Genomic DNA, 21,835 nt, shown 5'->3' on the forward strand with positions numbered 1-21,835 from the left:
CTGCCATAATGAATTACTTAAATACACCAAATACTCGTTCTTTATGTTACAGAAGCACAGACACACAAGACCAGGCGGAAAGAGACGATCGTTCGGTGAAAATGAGAATCTGCGAATGCAACATGTGGAGAGTGGAATATGTAAACAAACCAGTTTTTTTTTTTTTTTTTTTTTTAATTTGTTCATTTCAGGCACAGCAAATACATATATTGAACATAAAGTGCACAAAAACAAAAAACAAACAAACAAAATGTACCTGAAAAGGAGTGGGATGAAGAAAACTTATTAAATCCCACCCCTATGTTCATTCATCAACAAAAAACAATAAGCTTCCCGCAGCTACGCCCATCGTTGCAAACCAAACAAACAAAACCAAGCAAAACAAATAGAACCTTCATAACTGAATACAGAATATATTAATTATAAATTGCGTTACCACAGGTAACAGGCAATAATAATTACAAGTAACAAACACACATACATATACATACATACGTATCTACACACACATGTACATATATATACATACACACACTTTTTTTTTTCTTTTTTTTTTTTTCCTTGGAATCCATACCAACAATGGTAAGAGAACAGACATTTCAGAGTACACTAAAACCATCATTGATTATACTGTGACCAGACCGACTGTTTGTAGAGGAATTTAAATCTATGAATATTTTTGCATTGTTTCAGTTGTAAACTCAGACTGTTCCAGATTTTCACACCACATACAGACACACAAAAACCTTTACGGGTTGTTCGAGTTATGGGTAATTTGAATTCTCCAAAGCCTCTCACATTATAAGCCCTTTCTCGAATTTCAAATATAGATTGTAAATTTGCAGGTAGAAGTTTATTAAAGGCTTTGTATAAGATTATGGATGTATTGTAATTAACCAGATCCTGGAATTTAAGTAACTTTGCCTGAAGAAAGAGTTTGTGAGTATGATCTAGATAACCAGCCTTGTGAATAATACGCAGTGCTCGTTTCTGTACTGTGACTAATGGATTAGTTGTGTTTTTATATGTGTTTCTCCACACTTCCACACAATATGTAAAATATGGAAGAACCAGGGTACAGTACAGAGTACGAAGTGCATCTTTATCAAGGTATGGTTTTACTTTGTTCAAAACTGCGAGGCTTCTGGAAATTTTGGTTTTTATGTGTCTGACGTGGGGTTTCCATGAAATTTTGTTATCAATTACGACTCCCAAAAATTTGTTTTCACTCACATTATCAATTTGTACACCTTCTATAATAATTGGTAATTCTATATTATATTTTAAATTACCAAAAAATATTGCTTTAGTTTTATTTATATTTAATGATAATTTATTTATATCCATCCATTTTTTTATTAATTTTAGCTCCCTGTTTACGGTCATTACAAGATCAGTATAATCATCGCTACTGAAAAATATGTTGGTATCATCTGCGAACAGTATGAGTTTGAGTACTTGAGAAACATCAAAAATATCATTTATGTAAACATTGAAAAGTTTTGGTCCCAACACTGACCCTTGGGGAACACCACATGTAATACCAAGTTTTTCTGAATGGTAATGCCCTATGCTAACATATTGTTCCCGACCCGTTAGTTGACGTAACCCCCTCAGTGCACTCTGTATGCTGACTGTTAGCAGAGCAGTGAAATCTCTGAAAACATCTGAGCACTTTTGCAAACATGTTCTATGTTGACAACCTGACCAGACATGTGAAGATTACGGCGCGACATTCGTGGCTAAAACACTGTTAAAAGTGTAGTTGGTGACAGAAAAACGGGGTATTTTAAAACTACACCACCACCATTGCTGCCTGTGATTTGAAATGCATTCTGGGATACCTGGCTGCCTCAAGTCTACAGAAGCAATCGATTATCTAGGATCGACCTGTTTTGACTTACTTTGCACGGCAACCAATCAAATGTTAGAGAAGCTGCATGGGCAGCGTTAACCCCGCCCCCTGAGTTTGATGGGTGAGGCTGACAGATAAAATTAATTCATGATGAGAGCCAGGCGCCAGGACTGCCAAAATGAAATAAATAAATATATCATTAAATAATTAATTAAATGTGTCAATAATTAATTAAAATGTGAAATACATAAATAATTAATTTAATTAATTAATTATTGACACATTTAATGTGTCAATAATTAATTAATTAAATGTGTCAATAATTAATTAAAATGTGAAATACATAAATAATTAATTAAATGTGTCATAACTATTTATTTAATTAATTAATTCCAATTTTAATTAATTATTGACACATTTAATTAATTATTTAATGGTGTATTTAAGTAATTCATTATGGCAGTCCTGGCGTTCCATAAACCCAGGGGTGTCAATTTAAAGAATAGAATCTTTGTTGTCACTGTTTCAAGAACAATGAAACACAGTTTGTTTGTGTGAAATGTTCATACCCAACGTCCCTGCACATAATGTTCGGGCAGAATGTTCGTGCGGAATGTTTTTTTCCCAACATTCTGTGCACGGAATGTTCTGGAAGAACCTTTGTGCGGAATGTTCGTGCCCAACATTCCATGCACAGAATGTTCTGGCGGAATGTCCGTGTGGAATGTTCGGGCCCAACATTCCGCGCATGGAATGTTTGTCTAGAATGTTCATGCCCAACATTCCCTGCACGGAATATTCGTGTGGAATGTTCATGCAGAATGTTCGTACCCATCATTCTGTGCAAGGAATATTATGGCGAAACATTCGTGCGGAACGTTCGTACCCAATATCTGTGCAAGGAATATTCTGGCGGAACGTTCGGGCCCAACATTCAGCGCACGGAATGTTTGTGCAGAGTGTTCATACCCAACGTCCGTGCATGGACTGTTCGTGCGGAATGTTCATGCCCAACATTCCGTGCACAGAATGTTCTGGCTGAATGTTCATGTGGAATGTTCGTACCCAATCTCCGTGAATGGAATGTTCATGCAAAATATTTGTGTGAAGGGTTCATGTGGAATGTTCATACCTAACGTCCCTGCTACAGAATGTTTGTGTGGAGTGTTCTTTCCCAACGTACTTGCACGGAATGTTTGTGTTGAATGTTCGGGCCCAACATTCAGCGCCCGGAATGTTCATGCTGAACGTTTTTGTGGAATGTTCATGCCCAATGTTCCATGCACAGAATGTTCTGGTGGAATGTTCTTGTGGAATGTTCGTGCCCAACAGTCCGCGGATGGAACGTTCGAGCGGAGTGTTTGTGCCCAACACTCCACGAATGGAATGTTCAATTGTAGTGTTCGTACCCAATGTCCGCGCACGGAATATTGGGGCGTAATGTTCATGCGGAGTGTTGGGACCCAACATCCATGCACGGAATGTTCGTGCGGAACGTTCGTGCCCAACATTCTGCTCATGGAATGTTGCGTGGGCAATGCCTTCATTATGTCATTATCAATCAAGCAGATAAAAGGCCTCCAAGCTCCCTGTGCACTCCTGCACCTTGGGCCACAGAGTCCCCGCCTGACCCTAATATGTCTCAGCAGTTAGGACTGAATTGCCCCTGTCATGCCAGGGCAATTCAGCAGCAGCAGCAGAGGAGAAGTAGCTGTTGAAGGCTTCACACACATCAATAGCCTCTTGGGAGGAGTTGTTGGTTCCCACTCTGCTTACATGCTGAAGAGCAGGAATGTCCTCTGGTGGGCCAGGAGGTGCTACTGTAGAGTTCCATCTCTGAAAGTTGTGTGTAGCTACTGTTGCTTTAACAATAGCATCCACATTTTCACAAGCTCACTCCAATCACCCAGTGGTAATTCCTCCACTGTGCTGCCAGAATCCCAAAGGCATCCTCTACAACTCTCCTTAGTCAAAGTAAAAGTTTTAGGACAAATTTCTACGCTTACCTGAGGGAAAAAGCCACATCTCCCACAAAAACATGTGGCATAAGTCCAAGATGTTGAGCACCAGGAAGAGGAGTGTCTTCGGGGAGAAAGGAGCCTTGAGTCCACAACAGCCTTGAGTCCACAACAGCCAGCCACAACAGTATGTTCCCTTGTAATTAATATACACAGAACTTGAATTATGCAGTGCTTGAATGACCACATGCATCCCATCTACTGCCCCGACACAGTTGAGGAAATTCCACTCTTCCTGTAAAGAGCATCGGTGTTGTGGCTCCAGTCTAGCTTATTATTCAGGTGAACACCCAGGTACCTATAAGAGTCCACTATCTCAATGTCCACTCCCTGGATGTTCACCGGTGTCAGTGTGGTGGGTCTGCGTCTCCGGAAATCCACCACCAACTCCTTGGTTTTCCTGGCGTTGATCAGCAGGTTGTTCTGCTGACACCAGTCTACAAAATCCAGAGTCCACTGTCTGTACTCTGAGTCGTCCTCACCTGTGATGAGGCCAGGGGCGGATCTAGAAGGGTGGCATGGGGTGGCAAGTGCCACCCTAAAATGATCCCTTGCCACCCCAAGTGTCACCCCAGTTTTGCATATGACAGTGTTGCTTATTAAAATAAGATAGCATTAACAGTTTGAGCGTAGTTACAGTCAACAGTGAATATAAATGCTAAAACTGAATATATTGGATAGTGTCTCCCCCCCCCCTGCACCATTAACAAATGGTTCAGCCCACAGCAGGACCGGCTTTTTTCTTGTTTTCAGTAGCAAGCGATGCTTATGATTGTGCCAGAGCACATTTTGAACAACACCATGGGAATTTCGGATTTTACACAGGTGGTTGGATGTTACACTCTGGAAATGGAAGGAAGGTGAGTGTTATTAACCCTCCGTGGTCCACGGACACGCTGCACCTCCAAATCACATGACTGATGTAAGCTGACATAGGCTGTATCCCAATTCAGGGTCTGCAGCCTTAAAGGCTGCATTTTAAGGCCGATTACGTCACAGCGGCGCGCCGAAGGCTGTCCCAATTCAAAGGCTGCTCGAAATGCGGCCCTCAAATGCGTCCTTCATTTCCCTGAATTTTAAGGCTGTGGCGATGTAGACTTCGTGGCCCAACATATCCCACAATTCATAGCGCAGCAGTCACTGTGGATAATTTTGCCGCAGACGGCAGAAGCGTAGCGGCCGAAGAGTAAACTGTTAAACGTAAGTACTGACTATTATGTCACTTATTTATGTGCAAATGTTTAATAATGAGGAACATTAAAACATTACTGTTGGCCACATGTCGGCAAACTTATTTGCCATTAGCGATGTTTGTACTTTCAGCGTTTACTTGGTTTTAAAGCCTTTAAAATATAATAATACAATAGTTGACTTTAATCTTACAGAGAATGTGATGATTTCATGGACAATTAAAGTCAGTCATATATCCACAAACACAACAAGCTGAAAGTCAGTGATGCTGCTCGGTTTGCAGTCCTGAATATCACGGCACAAGCAGGATTCACTGCACTGTTAGTGTTAGCTGTAATGATAACAGCAAATCCTTATTTGCCTAGTCTCATGTTTTATGTTGTTAATACTCCTAGACTGTAGGGGGAGCTAGATAGCTAGAGGGAGTTACCTCTGAGCAGACTGTGATGGCGAAGCTTTGTTTACATGTGAACCACAGTTCGATAAAATACCTTCTCTTCAAGTAATGGTGTCATTCTTAAGAACCCACAACCACATAAAGAAACAAGACATGGTGTCAGAAGATGGACTTGAAGAAAGGTAACGGACTACAATATAGCAGTACCGACGAATCAGCTTAGCAGTGAACGTAGTGTAGCTAACTCGCCGGGGGAGAGAAAAGAGACCTAGCGACGTGAGCATGGACGGCTTACACCCTGTCACGGACCCTGCTCTGGAGGACTCGGGGGTCCGTGAGCAGGATGGATTACTGTCACGGACCCTGCTCTGGAGGACTCGGGGGTCCGTGAGCAGGATGGATTATTATTATTATTATTATTATTATTACTATTATTATTATTATTGGTGTTGTTGTTATTTGGGGATGTGTGTTTTTCTGCACTATGCTGTGTCGTTCGGTGTTCCACTCATATGTAGAGGCAGGGTGTGGGTGTGTACACGTGTGGCTGGAGGATGGAGAACAGCCACATGCAGGCCTGATGGGTGTGGCCCTGCAGGAGGACTGGCCACACCTGAAGTTCCTGCCACACACCTGTTGGTGATCAGGGCTCGTCGGGGGAGCTACTTAGGAGAGTGTTGGAGCTCCCACCGGCGTGGGATCATTGCGTTGTCATCCCAAGTTAGTGTGTGTGAGTGTAAGTCTGTTCGTGTGTGCCGCGGGGGTCAGTGTTGACGGCTGTTTCTGTGGTTTTCCTGCAGGAGGAAAAGTGGACCGGAAAGGCAGCACGCACGGGGTGTGCGGAAACACGACAGCGGGGAGCACGAGCACAGACGTCGGAGGGGAGCACACACACGGGAGTCAAGGGAGCGATGGGGAGTTATTGTGTTTACAGCCTTCACTGTAAATAAAGTGCACTGTTTGCATCGCAGAACCATGCGTTTTGGGTCCTCATTCCAACACTCCCCACGGAATGCCCTGGCATTCCGTGACAGAATGATCCCACCAACCACCATGGACCCAGCAAACTCAGGAGTTGCCACGGAGGAGAGATCACTCTCGCATTTATGGGATTACTGCCGGAGCGTAATCCAGGCTGTAGACCCACACAAGAGACATATACAGGTAGTGTTCTTTGACAATTATCTCTCATCCACTACCTTTACCATGAACTTTTTGGACACTAACAAACTTAAGCCATTGGTCGCTAGTTTAAGGGAGAGCTCTAGTTTTGAATTATTCGGCTTGGGTGGCCCGAGCGAGGAAGGTTCGGCTGCTCTCCTAGAGGCTCTAGCCGCTTGGTTTTTCGCGCATCGGCGGAGGGCTTTCCCGTCGATGCTTGCGGCACAATTGTTTGATCCTCCATTACAGAAGGGATGTCGCCCTCGCCATCATCACCCCATTACACCTCAACCCACTCCTGCGGTTTCAGCCCGGTCAGCTGGCAACGGACCGACAGCACTCATTACCGCAGTGAGTAAACCTGACTCATTTGTTTCTCTTAATCCTGTCATTGAGAATCAAAACGCAGATGAACAGCAGAGGACGGTTTCCATACACCCGGCCCCGCCTTCACGGAGGAGAAGGCGTCCTCGCAAGCAGCGTTCAGCCACATCTACACTCACTCCGGTGCTGGTTGAAGACTCAGGACCAGCGGCTCTGGACGCCACAGTGAGTAAAATGGACTCTGCCGGTGTTGTAAGTTCCCTCCCTGTGAACGTGGAAATAGAGAATATAGCCGCTACGGCAATTAACAATAGAGAAACTGTTTGCCTTACCTCCAAAAACTCAGAAAATGTGCACTCTGAGACTGTGAGCCTGGAGCTAGGGAGCTCAGAGCATGCAGACCCAGATGACTTTCTGGCCCAGTCTGGCCACATGGAGACGGAGGTTCTCCCCAGGGCTTCCCCAGAGGCCGAACTGGAGGCCTCAGTTGCCTCTGGACCCCTGGAATTTGTTGAGCCAGCTGTAACATTTTCTTCCTCTCCACCCTTCATGATTGCCATATCACCCTCAACTCAGCCTGCTGCCCAGCTTGTAGGTCGGCTATCATCTGCTTCGCCATTCCCATCAACTACACTGCCATCATCTCCACTACCTGCTGCTGTGTCACCATCATCACCGTCTGTAGCTGCACCGCTGCTGGAGCAGCTCAGCGAGCCCGCGGAGCAGGAGCGGGAGCAGCTCAGCGAGCCCGCGGAGCAGGAGCGGGAGCAGCTCAGCGAGCCCGCGGAGCAGGAGCGGGAGCAGCTCAGCGAGTCCGCGGAGCAGGAGCAGCCCAGCGAGCCCGAGCTGGAGCTCAGCGAGCCGGTGGAGCCAGCGCCGCTGCCGGAGCAGCTCAGCGAGCCGGTGGAGCCAGCGCCGCTGCCGGAGCAGCTCAGCGAGCCCGAGCTGGAGCTCAGCGAGCGGGAGAAGCCCGCGTCGCCAGCCGTGGAGCTCAGCGAGCCCGAGGTGGAGCCAGCGCCGCTGCCGGAGCAGCTCAGCGAGCCCGAGGTGGAGCCAGCGCCGCTGCCGGAGCAGCTCAGCGAGCCCGAGCTGGAGCTCAGCGAGTGGGAGAAGCCAGCGCCGCTGCCGGAGCAGCTCAGCGAGCCCGAGCTGGAGCTCAGCGAGTGGGAGAAGCCCGCGTCGCCAGCCGTGGAGCTCAGCGAGCCGGAGGAGCCAGCGCCGCTAGCTGAGGAGCTCGGCGAGCGGGAGGAGCCGGAGCTCGGCGAGCGGGAGAGGCCTGCGACGCCTGATGAGGAGCTCGGCGAGCCGCAGCAGGAGCTCGGCGAGCGGGAGGGGCCTGCGACGCCTGATGAGGAGCTCGGCGAGCCCGTGCCACAGCCGGAGGAGCCGCTCAGAAAGGAGCAGCTCAGCGAGGAACAGCTCGGCGAGCGGAAGGAGCCCGCACCGCCTGATGAGGAACTCGGCGAGCACGAGGAGCGCCCATCATCGAGAGAGGAGCTCGGCGGGCCGGAGGAGCACGCACCGCCGTCAGAGGTCGGCGGGACGGAGGGACCCGCTCAGCCAGAGCCGGAGGTCAGCGTGTCGGAGGGACCTGATCTGCCTAAGCAAGGGGTCAGGGTGCACGAGGCATCTCCACGTTCAGCGCGCCCTCCACGCCGTCCACGTTCAGCGCGCCCTCCACGCCGTCCACGTTCAGCGCGCCCTCCACGCCGTCCACGTTCAGCGCGCCCTCCACGCCGTCCACGTTCAGCGCGCCCTCCACGCCGTCCACGTTCAGCGCGCCCTCCACGCCGTCCACGTTCAGCTCATCGGGGATCATGGGCCATTCTACTCTGTCGCTCACTGGAGCTACACCATCGCAGCAGACCGCCAGAGCTACGCCGACGCCACTGGACCCGTGGCAGGCCACCGGAGCTGCAGCGCCGCAACCGCTGGACGCTTGGCAGGCCACCGGAGATGCAGCGCCGCCGCCACTGGATCAGTGGCAGGCCCCCTGAACAGTTTTGTCGCTGCTGCCGGGCCCATGGCTGTCCGCCGGAGACCCAGCGTTCCCTACAATGGACTAGAGGTAGGCCTCCTGAACTGTTTTCGGCCTCTGCCTACCCATAGCGGGTCTCACCTGTTTTGCCGCCCACTGGTCGGCCGCCAGAACTGTTTGCTGCCATTGGGCCGGGGGTTGGACTAATGAACTGAGTTTTTTCACTTTTTGTCTAGTGATGAGGTCGGAGAGGTTTTGGGGCCCTCCGTCCTGGACCCCCGCCGCCCGCCCTGGGTTGGTTTTCCTGTTTTTCTTGCTTTTTTGTTTTGGGGTCGTCGGGAGCCGACCCTTAGAGGGGGGGTACTGTCACGGACCCTGCTCTGGAGGACTCGGGGGTCCGTGAGCAGGATGGATTACTGTCACGGACCCTGCTCTGGAGGACTCGGGGGTCCGTGAGCAGGATGGATTATTATTATTATTATTATTATTATTATTACTATTATTATTATTATTGGTGTTGTTGTTATTTGGGGATGTGTGTTTTTCTGCACTATGCTGTGTCGTTCGGTGTTCCACTCATATGTAGAGGCAGGGTGTGGGTGTGTACACGTGTGGCTGGAGGATGGAGAACAGCCACATGCAGGCCTGATGGGTGTGGCCCTGCAGGAGGACTGGCCACACCTGAAGTTCCTGCCACACACCTGTTGGTGATCAGGGCTCGTCGGGGGAGCTACTTAGGAGAGTGTTGGAGCTCCCACCGGCGTGGGATCATTGCGTTGTCATCCCAAGTTAGTGTGTGTGAGTGTAAGTCTGTTCGTGTGTGCCGCGGGGGTCAGTGTTGACGGCTGTTTCTGTGGTTTTCCTGCAGGAGGAAAAGTGGACCGGAAAGGCAGCACGCACGGGGTGTGCGGAAACACGACAGCGGGGAGCACGAGCACAGACGTCGGAGGGGAGCACACACACGGGAGTCAAGGGAGCGATGGGGAGTTATTGTGTTTACAGCCTTCACTGTAAATAAAGTGCACTGTTTGCATCGCAGAACCATGCGTTTTGGGTCCTCATTCCAACACTCATTCCGTGACACACCCACCACCGATTCTTCAGTTGACGGGAAATGTGGCTGAAAATTGGAGAAGATTTAAGTAACGTTTCACATTGTACCTATCAGCAATTGGACTTGACGAGGCAAGTGATAAAAAGCAAGCGTCAGTGTTTTTGCATATAGTGGGTGATGAGGCACTGGAAGTCTATAATAACTTCACGTTTACTGATGGTGACGGAATGAAGCTGAATAAAATAATGGAGAAGTTTGAGGCTTACTGCATACCTAAGAGAAATGTGACATTTGAGAGGCACAGATTCTTCACATGTGTACAGAAGACAGGGGAGACAATAGATCAGTATGTCACAGAGCTGCAGAACAGGAGTAAAACATGTGAATTTGGAGGACTGACAGACTCTTTGATAAAAGACAGACTTGTGTGCGGGATTCCAGATAACGGTCTGAGAGAGAGGCTACTGAGAGAGGAAAATCTTGACCTGGAAAAAGCATTAACACTGTGCAGAGCAGCTGAAACAGTGAGGGCACAAGCTAAAGAACTGCTTAGTGACAGCTGCAGAGTGGATGCTGTGAATAAGAACACACACAGAGTCAAAAAGGAGAGTGATGCTGCTGAAATGAAACTGCAATTGAAATCGCCAGCAAACAGGGACAGAAAACAAAAGACTTGTGGTCGCTGCGGAATGCAACATCCTCCTAAAACATGTCCAGCATATTGGAAAAGATGCAATAATTGTAACAAAAATAACCATTATGCTAGGTGCTGCAAAGCTCAAACCCCGAAACAAAGTACAGTCCATACTGTGGATGAAGAAGACACAGAGGAACTCTATGTAGCTGCAGTGACAGACAATAAGACAGGTGAAAAGGACTGGATAATGACACTCAAAGTGAATGACACACTCATGAAAGTCAAGCTGGATACTGGAGCTCAAGTGAATGTGATATCAGAAGCAGAGTTCAAGCAAATCAGACCTAGATGTAAAATACATGCAACAAAGGTGAAAGTGAGTGGATACTCAGATGCAGAAATACCTGTGAAAGGAAAATGCGTGGTTAAAGTGACACACAAAGACAAGGAGCACACGCTAACATTCATTGTGGTGCCGAAGAATGTGCAGCCTATACTAGGGTTACATGCCTGTGAGAGTCTGAACCTAGTGAAAAGAGTGCTCGTTGTGGAAACGGATGATGACATGGACTATAATGAGTTGATGAAGGAATATGGTGACCTATTTCAGGGACTTGGTTGTCTTGCTGGAGAACACACAATCAGAGTCGATGAAAGTGTAACACCAGTCATTCATCCATGCCGCAAAGTACCATTTGCTCTACAAAAGCCACTAAAAGCCGAGTTGGACTGGATGGAAAACCTGGAAGTGATTGAAAAGATTGATGAACCAACGGAGTGGGTGAGTTCTCTTGTTATTGTGGAGAAAAAGACTGGAAAGCTCAGAGTTGCATGGATCCTAGAAATTTGAATAGAGCAATAAAGAGAGAACATTTCAAACTACCTACAAGAGAAGAGATAATGTCACAGTTTGCAAAAGCGAAGTACTTTAGCAAGCTAGACGCTTCATCAGGATTTTGGCAACTGAAGCTGGACGAAGCAAGTTCAAAACTGTGCACGTTCAACAGCCCATTTGGCAGGTACAGATTCTGGCGACTGCCATTTGGCATTGCTTCAGCACCTGAAGTGTATCACAAGACAATACACATGATCTATGAACACCTGGAAGGAGTCGACACGTCAATGGATGACATCATTGTGTGGGGTAGCACAAAAGCTGAACATGACATGAGACTGAGAAATGTTCTTGAAGCAACCAGAAAAGCCAATCTGAAGCTGAACAAAGAGAAATGTCAGCTTGGGGCGAAGGAACTGACATTCGTTGGAGATATCCTGAGCAGTGAAGGCATCAGACCAGATCCTCAAAAGGTGTCTGCAATTGAAAACATGCCGAGGCCGCAATGCAAGAAAGATGTGCAGAGATTTAATGGCATGATAAACTACATGGGTAAATTCATACCCAATCTCTCAGAAAAAATGGCGCCACTGAGACAGCTAACTGAAAAGAGAATCGAATGGGAGTGGAATCATAAACATGAGAAAGCATGGCGTGACTTGAAAGATCTGCTTACAAAGGAACCGGTTCTGAAGTTTTATGATCAAGTGAGACCTATTAAGATCTCATCAGATGCATCACAGAGTGGGCTTGGAGCTGTTCTTCTGCAGAAGTATGATGAGTGGCAGCCTGTTGCATATGCATCGCGATCCATGACAGACGCAGAGACAAGATATGCACAGATTGAAAAAGAACTGCTCAGCATAACATACGCCTGTGAGAGATTTCACCAGTTTGTGTCCGGGCAGGCCATCAGTGTTGAAACTGACCACAAGCCACTGATAGCATTGTTCCAAAAACCACTAAATGACTGTCCGCTGAGAATCCAAAAAATGATGATCCGGCTGCAACGTTACACGCTTAACGTGATGTACACACCTGGCAAGCAGAAGTATGTAGACTGCAAACGACAACAGCAGAGGCAGTAATCACTTCAATGAAAGCCGTATTTGCAAGACATGGTGTGCCAAGTGAAGTGTTCACAGACAATGGACCACAATTCTCCAATATTAGGTTTGGACAGTTTGCCAAAGAATGGGACTTTGTTCACACAACATCAAGCCCGCACTACCCACGATCTAATGGACTAGTGGAAAAGTCTGTCCAAACAGTGAAGAGGCTGATGAGTAAGGCAAGAGACAGTGGTGCTGACTTCTACCAAAGCCTGCTAGTATACCGCACAACGCCACTTGAGTGTGGTATGTCACCAGCACAGCTACTTATGGGACGACGCCTGAGATCAAACCTGCCCATTCAGGATAATCTGCTTAAAACAAAAGAGGGAAACAGCGTGAAGAAGTTTAAGGAGCAACAAAAAGCAAAGCAGAAGTTCTATTATGACAGAGGAACAAAAAACTTACCTGAACTGCATGCTGGGGATCAAGTGAGATTCAAGGACAAAACCAGCACATGGGCACAGAAAGCGACTGTTCTAAAGAAAGATCAACCACGATCATACATCATTCAGACAGAAGACGGAGCTATGCTGAAAAGAAATCGCCGAGATCTTCTTAAGGGACCAGTAGTAGTGGAGCAGAGTTACCTCTGAGCAGATAAAATACGATAAAATCGATAAAATACCTTCTCTTCAAGTAATGGTGTCATTCTTAAGAACCCACAACCACATAAAGAAACAAGACATTAGCTATGTTATATTGCTGCCTCTGTTCGGTGGTGTCGAGCCAAACAGACTTTAACGTGTGTTTGAACGAGCTGACGGTTCACTCGTTAAGCTGTAAGAAAGATGCTTTAATCACAGGAGTCACACAAGTGTCCACTGTACCATCTGGAACTCTTCTTGTTTAGCACTCGTAATAACACAAACACTAAATCCTCCTTCTCTTGTGCTGTTTTGTAGCAGTGTATACACCTGAGACTGTCACCTGTCTGTCTGTCCTGCACTCTCTCTCTTTTTCTTTCTCTCTGATTGTGTAATAAAAGTATGAACATGTATTTATCACATGTATTTATCACACATTTGATTTCCATGTGTGACAACTGCAAGTGTCCAGAGTGAGGACAGACTGAGGGACCCACTGCTGCACATCATCTGTGAGGCTTTGCACCCCTGATGATCCACCAGGACAAACTCAGCAGTGTGTGAGGAAGAGGAGGAGGAAGAGCCAGCAGCAGCTGACAGATGGAGAGAATAGACAGACTGTTCCCTGTTTGTGAAGGACTGCTAGAAAAGTTTAAAATAACTAATTATCTGTCCTGGATCAGTCTTATTAGGTAATGTTCAAATAATGTTATCATTCCAGTGTTTTCAGTGTGGGAGAAAGTACTCAGGGCCTTCAGGTTACACACTATGAAAGGCAGCAACAAGTTTAATGTTCAGAAACCTAAAGTATGTATCAGCAGCAGAATGGAGCTAAAAATAAATGTTTGTTTCAGTTCTATGAAGCTTTGAGTATTTTGGATTAGTAGCACTGCTGTGTTTGTTGCATCATATTGCTGTAATTGTTTATATGCTTTATATAGTCTGAGGTAAGCTGATCTATAGTGTTACATCATATTCTATAAGGATGTTATGTGTTTGTATACTTTCTGCCCAGTTTGACCCATTTAGCAGAAGTCAGCCTGTTTAAGGCTCTGATATCTATTCTGTATGACTTAAAGCAGTAATGACATGGTCTGATTTTCTCACCCAATAAAGGAATATTTAATATATCAGTCTACTCTTCATTCTATCAGAAACAGTTATCACAGCTCGTACATTTTCTTTTTACACATATATGTAAGCATTGAGCCAAATTTAGTAATGCCAACATATTAAACGGACAATATTTGTCTCTTATATACAATACATCTATATATACACTGTCAAAGATACTTGTCTTTGATTGAAGATTTAAGGTGATAGGACATATAAATAACCGCAACTTGAATCTTTACTGAAGCTCAGTATTAGACACAGAGCTCACTCACATGAATTTCACTCACATGTGCTGTACCAGTGTACCTGCACATGTGATGTGACAATAGAAGTGATTTGATTTGAGAGTTCAAACTCACTGCTGTAATAACTTATAATGATTAATATAATAACTACAATATTGGCAATATCATATTTACACTGACTTTAGTCTCATGAACAACATTAGCTAATTGTTATTTACTAGCTAATCTTAAATGACTGTTCAGTACAGATATGAAGCCCAACAATCAGGTTTTACAGTCCTGTGGTCTCAGCCTCAGATACTTATTAAATCACACAAAGCTCGTGTAGAAACAAACAAATGAACAAAATATGTTCTCCTTCATTTCTGTCAAACAAAGCTGTATGAAACGTTTCCAGCAGTTGGTGTTATGGTTGCTAGGCAACCTGGGCAGCGCGACGGAGGCTAGACCGTCCCATTTCACAAGCCTCGCACTTCCGGCCTTAGCGGTCTTTGAGTATGCGGCCCTTGAGGATCGTTGAGGCTGCGTACTTTAAGGCTGCAGACCCTGAATTGGGATACAGTCATAGCAAAAAGCTGCAGCCACGCCGAGTCTCTGTTTCAGCCCACATTAAAAGTTCGGACTTCAAAGTTTTTAAATTTTAATTACAGGCCAGTAAATCCAGAGTTATGATAATATATATAAGCCATGCTTTTTTCTAAATACTGTCATCACGTTTTTGTGTGTGTGTGTTTTAAGCGTTTTCTAAGGACAGCGCGAAAACAGTAAAGAAAGGAAAAAAAGCCACCTCTTTCCTATAGGTGGAAAAATGTACCATGTCCACCAATTAAAAAAAAAGTCAACATGTGGGATTTGGTTGTTTAGGAAGAGGGGAGAGTTTGGGAGTGACGGTAACGGCAGCGAGACAGAGCGAGCGAGTGAGAGAGAGAGAGAGAGAGTTTTTAGATGTGGGAGATTTGTGACGTTTAGTGTGGAGTGTGTACTTAGTGTGTTGTGTTGTCTTGTGTAGCTGTTCTGTTGTGTAGTAATTTTGTTTTGTGTGTCAGTGAGGGCACTAATGAATGTCACTAAGGCACATTTGCAACGTAAACATTGTCACTAAGTAGAAAACCAGCGGAGTGATACACCACCTGTTGTCAGGCCTGCAGGTTTGTCCCCGTGCTGTTCTGTCTTTTGGTGGACAAACTTTTTTTTACTGGCATCATTTGTGGGGCATCTTATTGCGAAACCTGATTGTTCTCTCACTTTAGTTTTAGTAATATTTTTAAATGGTTGTACAAAATGAAACAAAAAAAAAAAACCGGCAGGTGTATTGGCTGCATTTTTAGATAAATAGTTTGTATATGTTTACAAAATGTACAATTTATATTTGCATTTCAAGTTATAAAAATTTACTCAACATGTCTGTGTTTTTTTTATAGTAACAAATACTACTAGGATTTTAAGTTCTTTGTGTGATTTCAGATCAGTAATACTAATGCAGTATATCAGTGAAAAAAACAACTAAATTCAGTTGAGCTGAAAAGAATGGTACCAAACAAGACAAGGGGAAAAAAATAAAATGAAACAATCTGAGGGTGAAATACAAACGTAAACTCAAAAAGAGTCAAAAATGGCCGGTTGTATTTCAGACCTCAGTGGGTTAATCCAACAAATTATGAAAAATTAGGTTTACATTTTTGTTCATGACAGTGCAGATTTCTGACATTTTGTGTAATTTAAGCTGTAACAATGTGATTGTTTTCTAACAAAAAACAGTGAAACTTAAGTTAGACTTGTGTTTGTAAATGAACCACCCCATGTTGTGTAGCTTTCTGGATTTTAGACTTATTGGGCTACATATTTATTTATTATACAGGCTATACAGTACATAACATCAAAACTCACATGTTTTATGTAACTAAAGTGTGTAATTATGTGGGCTACAGACAATAATTAAGTTATAGACTATATTTATATGAAAAACGTGTTTACTTACTGCATTTGAATTATTTTAACCATATGTAAACACCTGCATATGTGTTTGGGGGGATTTCTTTGCCACCCTCATGCTACCCTAAGAAAATTTCTCTAGATCCGCCCCTGGATGAGGCCGACTATGGCAGAGTCGTCAGAGAACTTCTGTAGGTGGCAGAGTGGGGAGGTGATGGAGAAGTCTGCAGTGTAGAGGGTGAAGAGGAACGGTGCCAGCACCGTTCCCTGTGGGGCCCCCGTACTGCAGACCAGCGTATCAGAGACACAGCCCTGTGTCCTCACATACTGTGGGCGTTCCGTGAGGTAGTCCAGTATCCACTGGGACATGTGGCGGTCCACTCCCGATTATCTAGCTAGGGGTGTATGCAATGCATGCCGTGTCCGATGTGAAAGGGCTTTAAGGCTGTGAAAACAGAAAAAGCCTATCCCAGAAATTGCTACAATATTAAAATCTACAGTTTGGTACATCCCTTGGGCGTGCATGGCTGCCACTGGCACTGGACACTAGTGTTTACTGATGATATGACAGACAGGACAGTGGACAGAAGCAGCCAAATGAATTCTGGGGTGTTCAGAGATATACTGTCTGGCAAAATCCAGCTAAACGCAGTCAAATTGACTGGGCGGCTTTTCATAATATAGATCGTGACCCAAAACATACAGTCAACGCAACCCGGGAGTTTACTAACACAAAGAAGCGGAATATACTTGAATGGTCAATCCTGATCTTAATCCAACCGAGCATGCATTTCACTTGTTGAAGATTAAACTTTGGACAGAGAGTCTCATAAACAAACAGCAAATGAAAGCTGCTGCAGTGAAAGCCTGGCAGAGCATTAAAAAGACTGAAACCCAGCATCTGATGATATCCATAAATTCAGGCTGTCATTGCCAGCTAAAAGGTTTTTTTTACTAGGTATTAGAAATTTTATTTTCAGTTATTTAATTTAGCCAATTACTTTTGAGCCTCTGAAATTTTGGGATTGAATTAAAACTGAAAGTCTGCACTCCTGTCTCATGTGATACCGAAGAAAAGTTTGTTACACACTGATGTATTCACTGGTTTTAAGAGCATAAATATTTCTCATTCACTTGTTGTTACTGTTAAATGAATAAACCAACGTGGCTTTTAAACATTGTGGATGGTGATTCTTACACCTTGTCTGAACCAAAGTACGCTAGTGATCGGACAGTGATCAGTGATCGGTCAGATTTGACCCAAACACGACAGGAAGTTTTAATAAAGTAAAAATATAACATCATACAGTAGGAGGAACTAACAGGAAGGCAGGGTTGAAGTGCTGTATTTGCATGTTGCATACACTCATAGAAAGAACCAGACTTGACAGTAGCTCATATGTTTGAAGTCTACTCACTCACAGGCATGGCTGCTCATCTCATCATTCTTCTTCTCTTCAGTGTGCTCAAAGGTTGGTCACAGGTCACCTTATGTTTCAAAGGCTAATGTCAGCCGATGATCACATTAATGACTGTTAATAATTTTTGTAGTATGGAGTTTTATAATTATTTTATACTACAATAATGTAATATGTCTACATGTACAAAAGAAAAGATTTGAATATATTTTATGTAAACATAACCATTAAAATACTTTGTTCTTCTTGTAGGACTTCACAGCATAACTACAGTCAGTAAAGTATCAGTGAAAGCTGGACAATCGATCTCCATCCCATGTCTCTATGAGACCAAATACCAAAACCATGTGAAGTACTTGTGTGAAGGATATTATTGGATGTCCTGCAGATATGCAGTAAAAACAAATGAAGCAGACCCTTCAGGAAAATATTCAATCTCTGATGACAAAAAACAGAACATTTTTACTGTGACTATAAACCAGCTGACAAATAAAAACACTGATTACTGGTGTGCAGTGGAGATTAATGGAGAGGTGGATGATGGAGTGCATTTTAAACTTTCAGTTACCACTGGTTAGTGCTCATTTTTGTAAATATTTTAAATAATTATAATTTTTTATGACAAAGCACAAAACAAAGTTTTATTTTATTTTTTAAAGGCTGAATATGCTCTTTTTCTTCAGATTATGGAATAAATGCGAAGACTGACTTTTCAATAAATTTTCCACTTATTACTCTATTTATTTTGATTTTATTTATGTGTTTATTTATTCTTAATTCATTTAATTTGTATTTATTTATTTATTTTCATTAAAGGTACCACCAGTATCTATGTGAATCATCAGACAATTACAGGATATATTGGAGAAAGCATAACTATTAGATGCCACCACAGTAACTCTGGAGAAATGAGGTGGTGCAGGCTGGGCAGGAACTGTGTGACAGGATCATCTGGATCCACAGATGGAACAACAGTGACCACTCATATGAGAGACCCATATGTTTTCACAGTGACCATGAGTGGATTAAGATTAAAGGACAGTGGCTGGTATTGGTGTGCTGAAGGGGACATTCAGATACCAGTATATTTAAATGTTACTGAGAAACTTCCACTTAATACTAGTAAGTACTACAAGTGATCATAAATTCGACATGCATGTGAATTCCACTTATTTATAAATGTTAGTACTCTAAGAGATAAGGATAATCATTCCTACAGTACTCTAGTAATTATTATTCTTTTTTGAAATATAGTCATGATCTCTACTACTAGTACTGACAGTAGAACTACTCATGGAAGTGAAACCATTATCAAAATGGAACAATGGAACAATTCTACAGTAGTAGAAAATAAAGAAAACAGGTCAGATATCTTTTTATATTTATTTGCAGTATTTAGAGGCAAAATAAATCTTGAAAGAAACTATTTATAAACATTTTTACAAACACTATTATTACTTATTAAAGTAAACTAAATTATGTTTTCAAACTGTATGTTGCAGAGATTCATTTGTGCCAAGGATCCTCATCATCCCTCTGAATGTGTTGATCTCAATTGTAATTGTGGTGTTGTTCATCTGGTTTATACTGAGACACAGTAAGTATTACTGAAATTGAATTTATATCCATGGTAATTGTTTTCTCCAAAATCTTTCAAATTAAGGTGTTACACAGTGTCAGTAACAGCAGTTTTATTTTTCTAGAGCAGAGGAAAGCAGACTCATCAGTCACACCAATGGTAAGTTATGCTGATCTACTTGCTTGTGGGCATGGTACACAGTACTAAAAGAATAGGAGACGAAAATGATAGCACAACATTATGACAGTTTGGCAGACGTTCTAATTGTGTTTTGTTCGTCAATGCAGGCTGAAGAGGAAATAATATACTCTGATGTTAGACCCAAGAAAAGAAGTTTAGCCAAGGTACCTCTAACCTTTATAAACCTGGTATTTTCTCAACACTGACACCATGCACTTAAAAATGATCCAGATCTTATAGGGCAGTCATTGAGTGTAAATGCATTATATTATGTTCATTCTACACAGGTGGACAAGGAAGTAACATACTCTGACGTTAGACCTAAGGAAAAAAATTCAGCCAAGGTAACCAACTACAGTGCTATCAAGAAATTAAGTTTCCAGTTTCCAGTAAACATAGTGGGAGAGTATACTGTATGTGTGATTGATTCGAGTATTAGAAAGTGAGTTCTAATATGTCTGTCTGATAAAATGAATCTTCATATGGTAAACCAGTTTGTATTTTATATAACTTGTAAAATACAACCACAGCTATGAATAAATTAGACCATCATTCATGAAGCTGTATTTTGCTTCTGATAATTCAATCATTTACCCCTTGTAGTTAATTTAAGTACTGGTATTTTCTTTACACTGACACCCTACACTTTGAAAAGTAGGAGTACTAGAGCAATAGAAAAGTACCGTCTAGTGTTGGGCATGTGGGTAAAAATCACCTGAGGTAATGCTAAAATACTACAAGTACGCATTTATATGTAAGAATATACGTAGACTAAGATTTTTTCTTAAAGCACAGCAGAAGTGTAAAGTGCTCAGTCTCTGTTTTTGCTCCTGCCCAGAGGTCATTTGCTGAAAGTGAAACGGAAATCTTGTACAGTTCTGTTGTTACGAAACAGCGCATGAAAAGGGTAAATATTACAAGACCTGAACCCAACCACACACTGAATCTCACCTCCTTTATTTCCTTCATTTTAAATCATTCTGTTTGTTACCCCATTGTGTCATGCTTTCCTTTTAATTCGATCACATCTTTCTTTCCTTTTTCTTCCTAATTTCCTAACAAATGTTCATAAGATTTGTTTCTGTTCTTCAACAGGGTGACGGAAAAGACACAGAAGTTACATTAGAGCACATTAGCTAATCAGAATTTAAATAATTAAATATTCAAACATTTTGCAATTGTATCTATTTTATCTGTACCTATGTTACTGGAGTCTTGTCAGATAAGTGCAGTCTAATCTGTTGTCATCAGCTTTTTATGTAGTAACTGTTTTCTTCTTCTTTTTGTTTTGTAACTGTTTTGTTGCAAACTTTATTCCTGTGTAGCTGTAAAATGGCTCAAAGAAGCATCGACCTGTTTGTTTGCTCTTTTTCAAGAACATTAATATGATTCTTGGTTCTTGTAATGAAGCATTGTAAGTATCAACAATAATGTATAATTTTGACCTTCTAAAGCATATTAAACATTGTTATTTTGTGCTTTAATCTGTTGTATTATTCATTTTATTATGTATTATATAAATGTATTTTTTGTGACTTTAGTTTAACGAAAAACAGAAAAGCTCTATAAACAACAGAGGGGATTTTAAGATGAGAGTGGACTAATATATAGGCAAGTGTTGGGCCACACCTATTAATTTTTAAGTTTAAATGTTTACAGTCTATTGCAACAGGTGCATAAAATCAAGTACTCTGCATGCAGTCTGCTTTTCTATGACTTTTTAAGAGAACGGGTCATTCAAAAGAGCTCACTAAATTGCTGTCACTTTGTTAAATTTATACCACAATCAGCTGTATGTGGTATTATTGTGACATGGAAGCATTTAGGAACCATAGCAGATGAAGTTTCAGACTATACAGTGTTACAGAACAGGGTTACTGAGCTCCAAATCTCCACTGAAATTAACATCAGCACAGAAACTGTGCCCCAGGAGCTTAATGGCATGGCTGAGCAGCTCTTGTAGGTGCAATGTGTTGTTGATCCAGTACTTTTTTCTATGTCCATAAAAAGTAACTTATTGCTGTTATGTTTTACGTAATTCAGTCCATAGGTTTAAATTATGCTTGGCTTTAAACCGAGTCTATAGGAAATTATCACTGAAGTAACAAATAATTAGACCATTTGCTTTGTGTAGTTTAAATCTAGTCACCACAGGCATGGCTACTCATGTCATTGCTTTTCTCTTTCTTTTCAGCATACTCGATTGTCAGTCACAT

The 21,835-nt window shown here is 43.0% G+C and overlaps 1 protein-coding gene across 1 annotated transcript; it reads left to right on the forward strand.

The window, feature by feature from the left end:
- The first annotated feature begins 17,839 nt into the window (after positions 1-17,839).
- Positions 17,840-21,031, forward strand: LOC134640220 (polymeric immunoglobulin receptor-like). Its single transcript, XM_063491865.1, has 10 exons — positions 17,840-17,914; positions 18,113-18,433; positions 18,677-18,982; positions 19,115-19,223; positions 19,363-19,457; positions 19,564-19,598; positions 19,727-19,783; positions 19,907-19,963; positions 20,458-20,526; positions 20,715-21,031. The coding sequence occupies exons 1-10, from the start codon at positions 17,842-17,844 to the stop codon at positions 20,757-20,759; spliced, it is 1,167 nt and encodes a 388-aa protein (XP_063347935.1). The 5' UTR covers positions 17,840-17,841; the 3' UTR covers positions 20,760-21,031.
- Positions 21,032-21,835: the final 804 nt, after the last annotated feature.

The sequence above is a fragment of the Pelmatolapia mariae genome, linkage group LG13 (assembly GCF_036321145.2).
Source record: "Pelmatolapia mariae isolate MD_Pm_ZW linkage group LG13, Pm_UMD_F_2, whole genome shotgun sequence".
Classification (NCBI taxonomy): domain Eukaryota; kingdom Metazoa; phylum Chordata; class Actinopteri; order Cichliformes; family Cichlidae; genus Pelmatolapia; species Pelmatolapia mariae.

Excerpts from the sequence above, each read along its gene's own strand:
- LOC134640220 (XM_063491865.1), top strand. The coding sequence starts at position 17,842 with ATGTTTGAAGTCTACTCACTCACAGGCATGGCTGCTCATCTCATCATT. Across the intron at positions 19,784-19,906 it reads AGAAAAGAAGTTTAGCCAAG|GTGGACAAGGAAGTAACATA; the intron begins GTACCTCTAACC and ends CATTCTACACAG. Across the intron at positions 20,527-20,714 it reads CGAAACAGCGCATGAAAAGG|GGTGACGGAAAAGACACAGA; the intron begins GTAAATATTACA and ends GTTCTTCAACAG.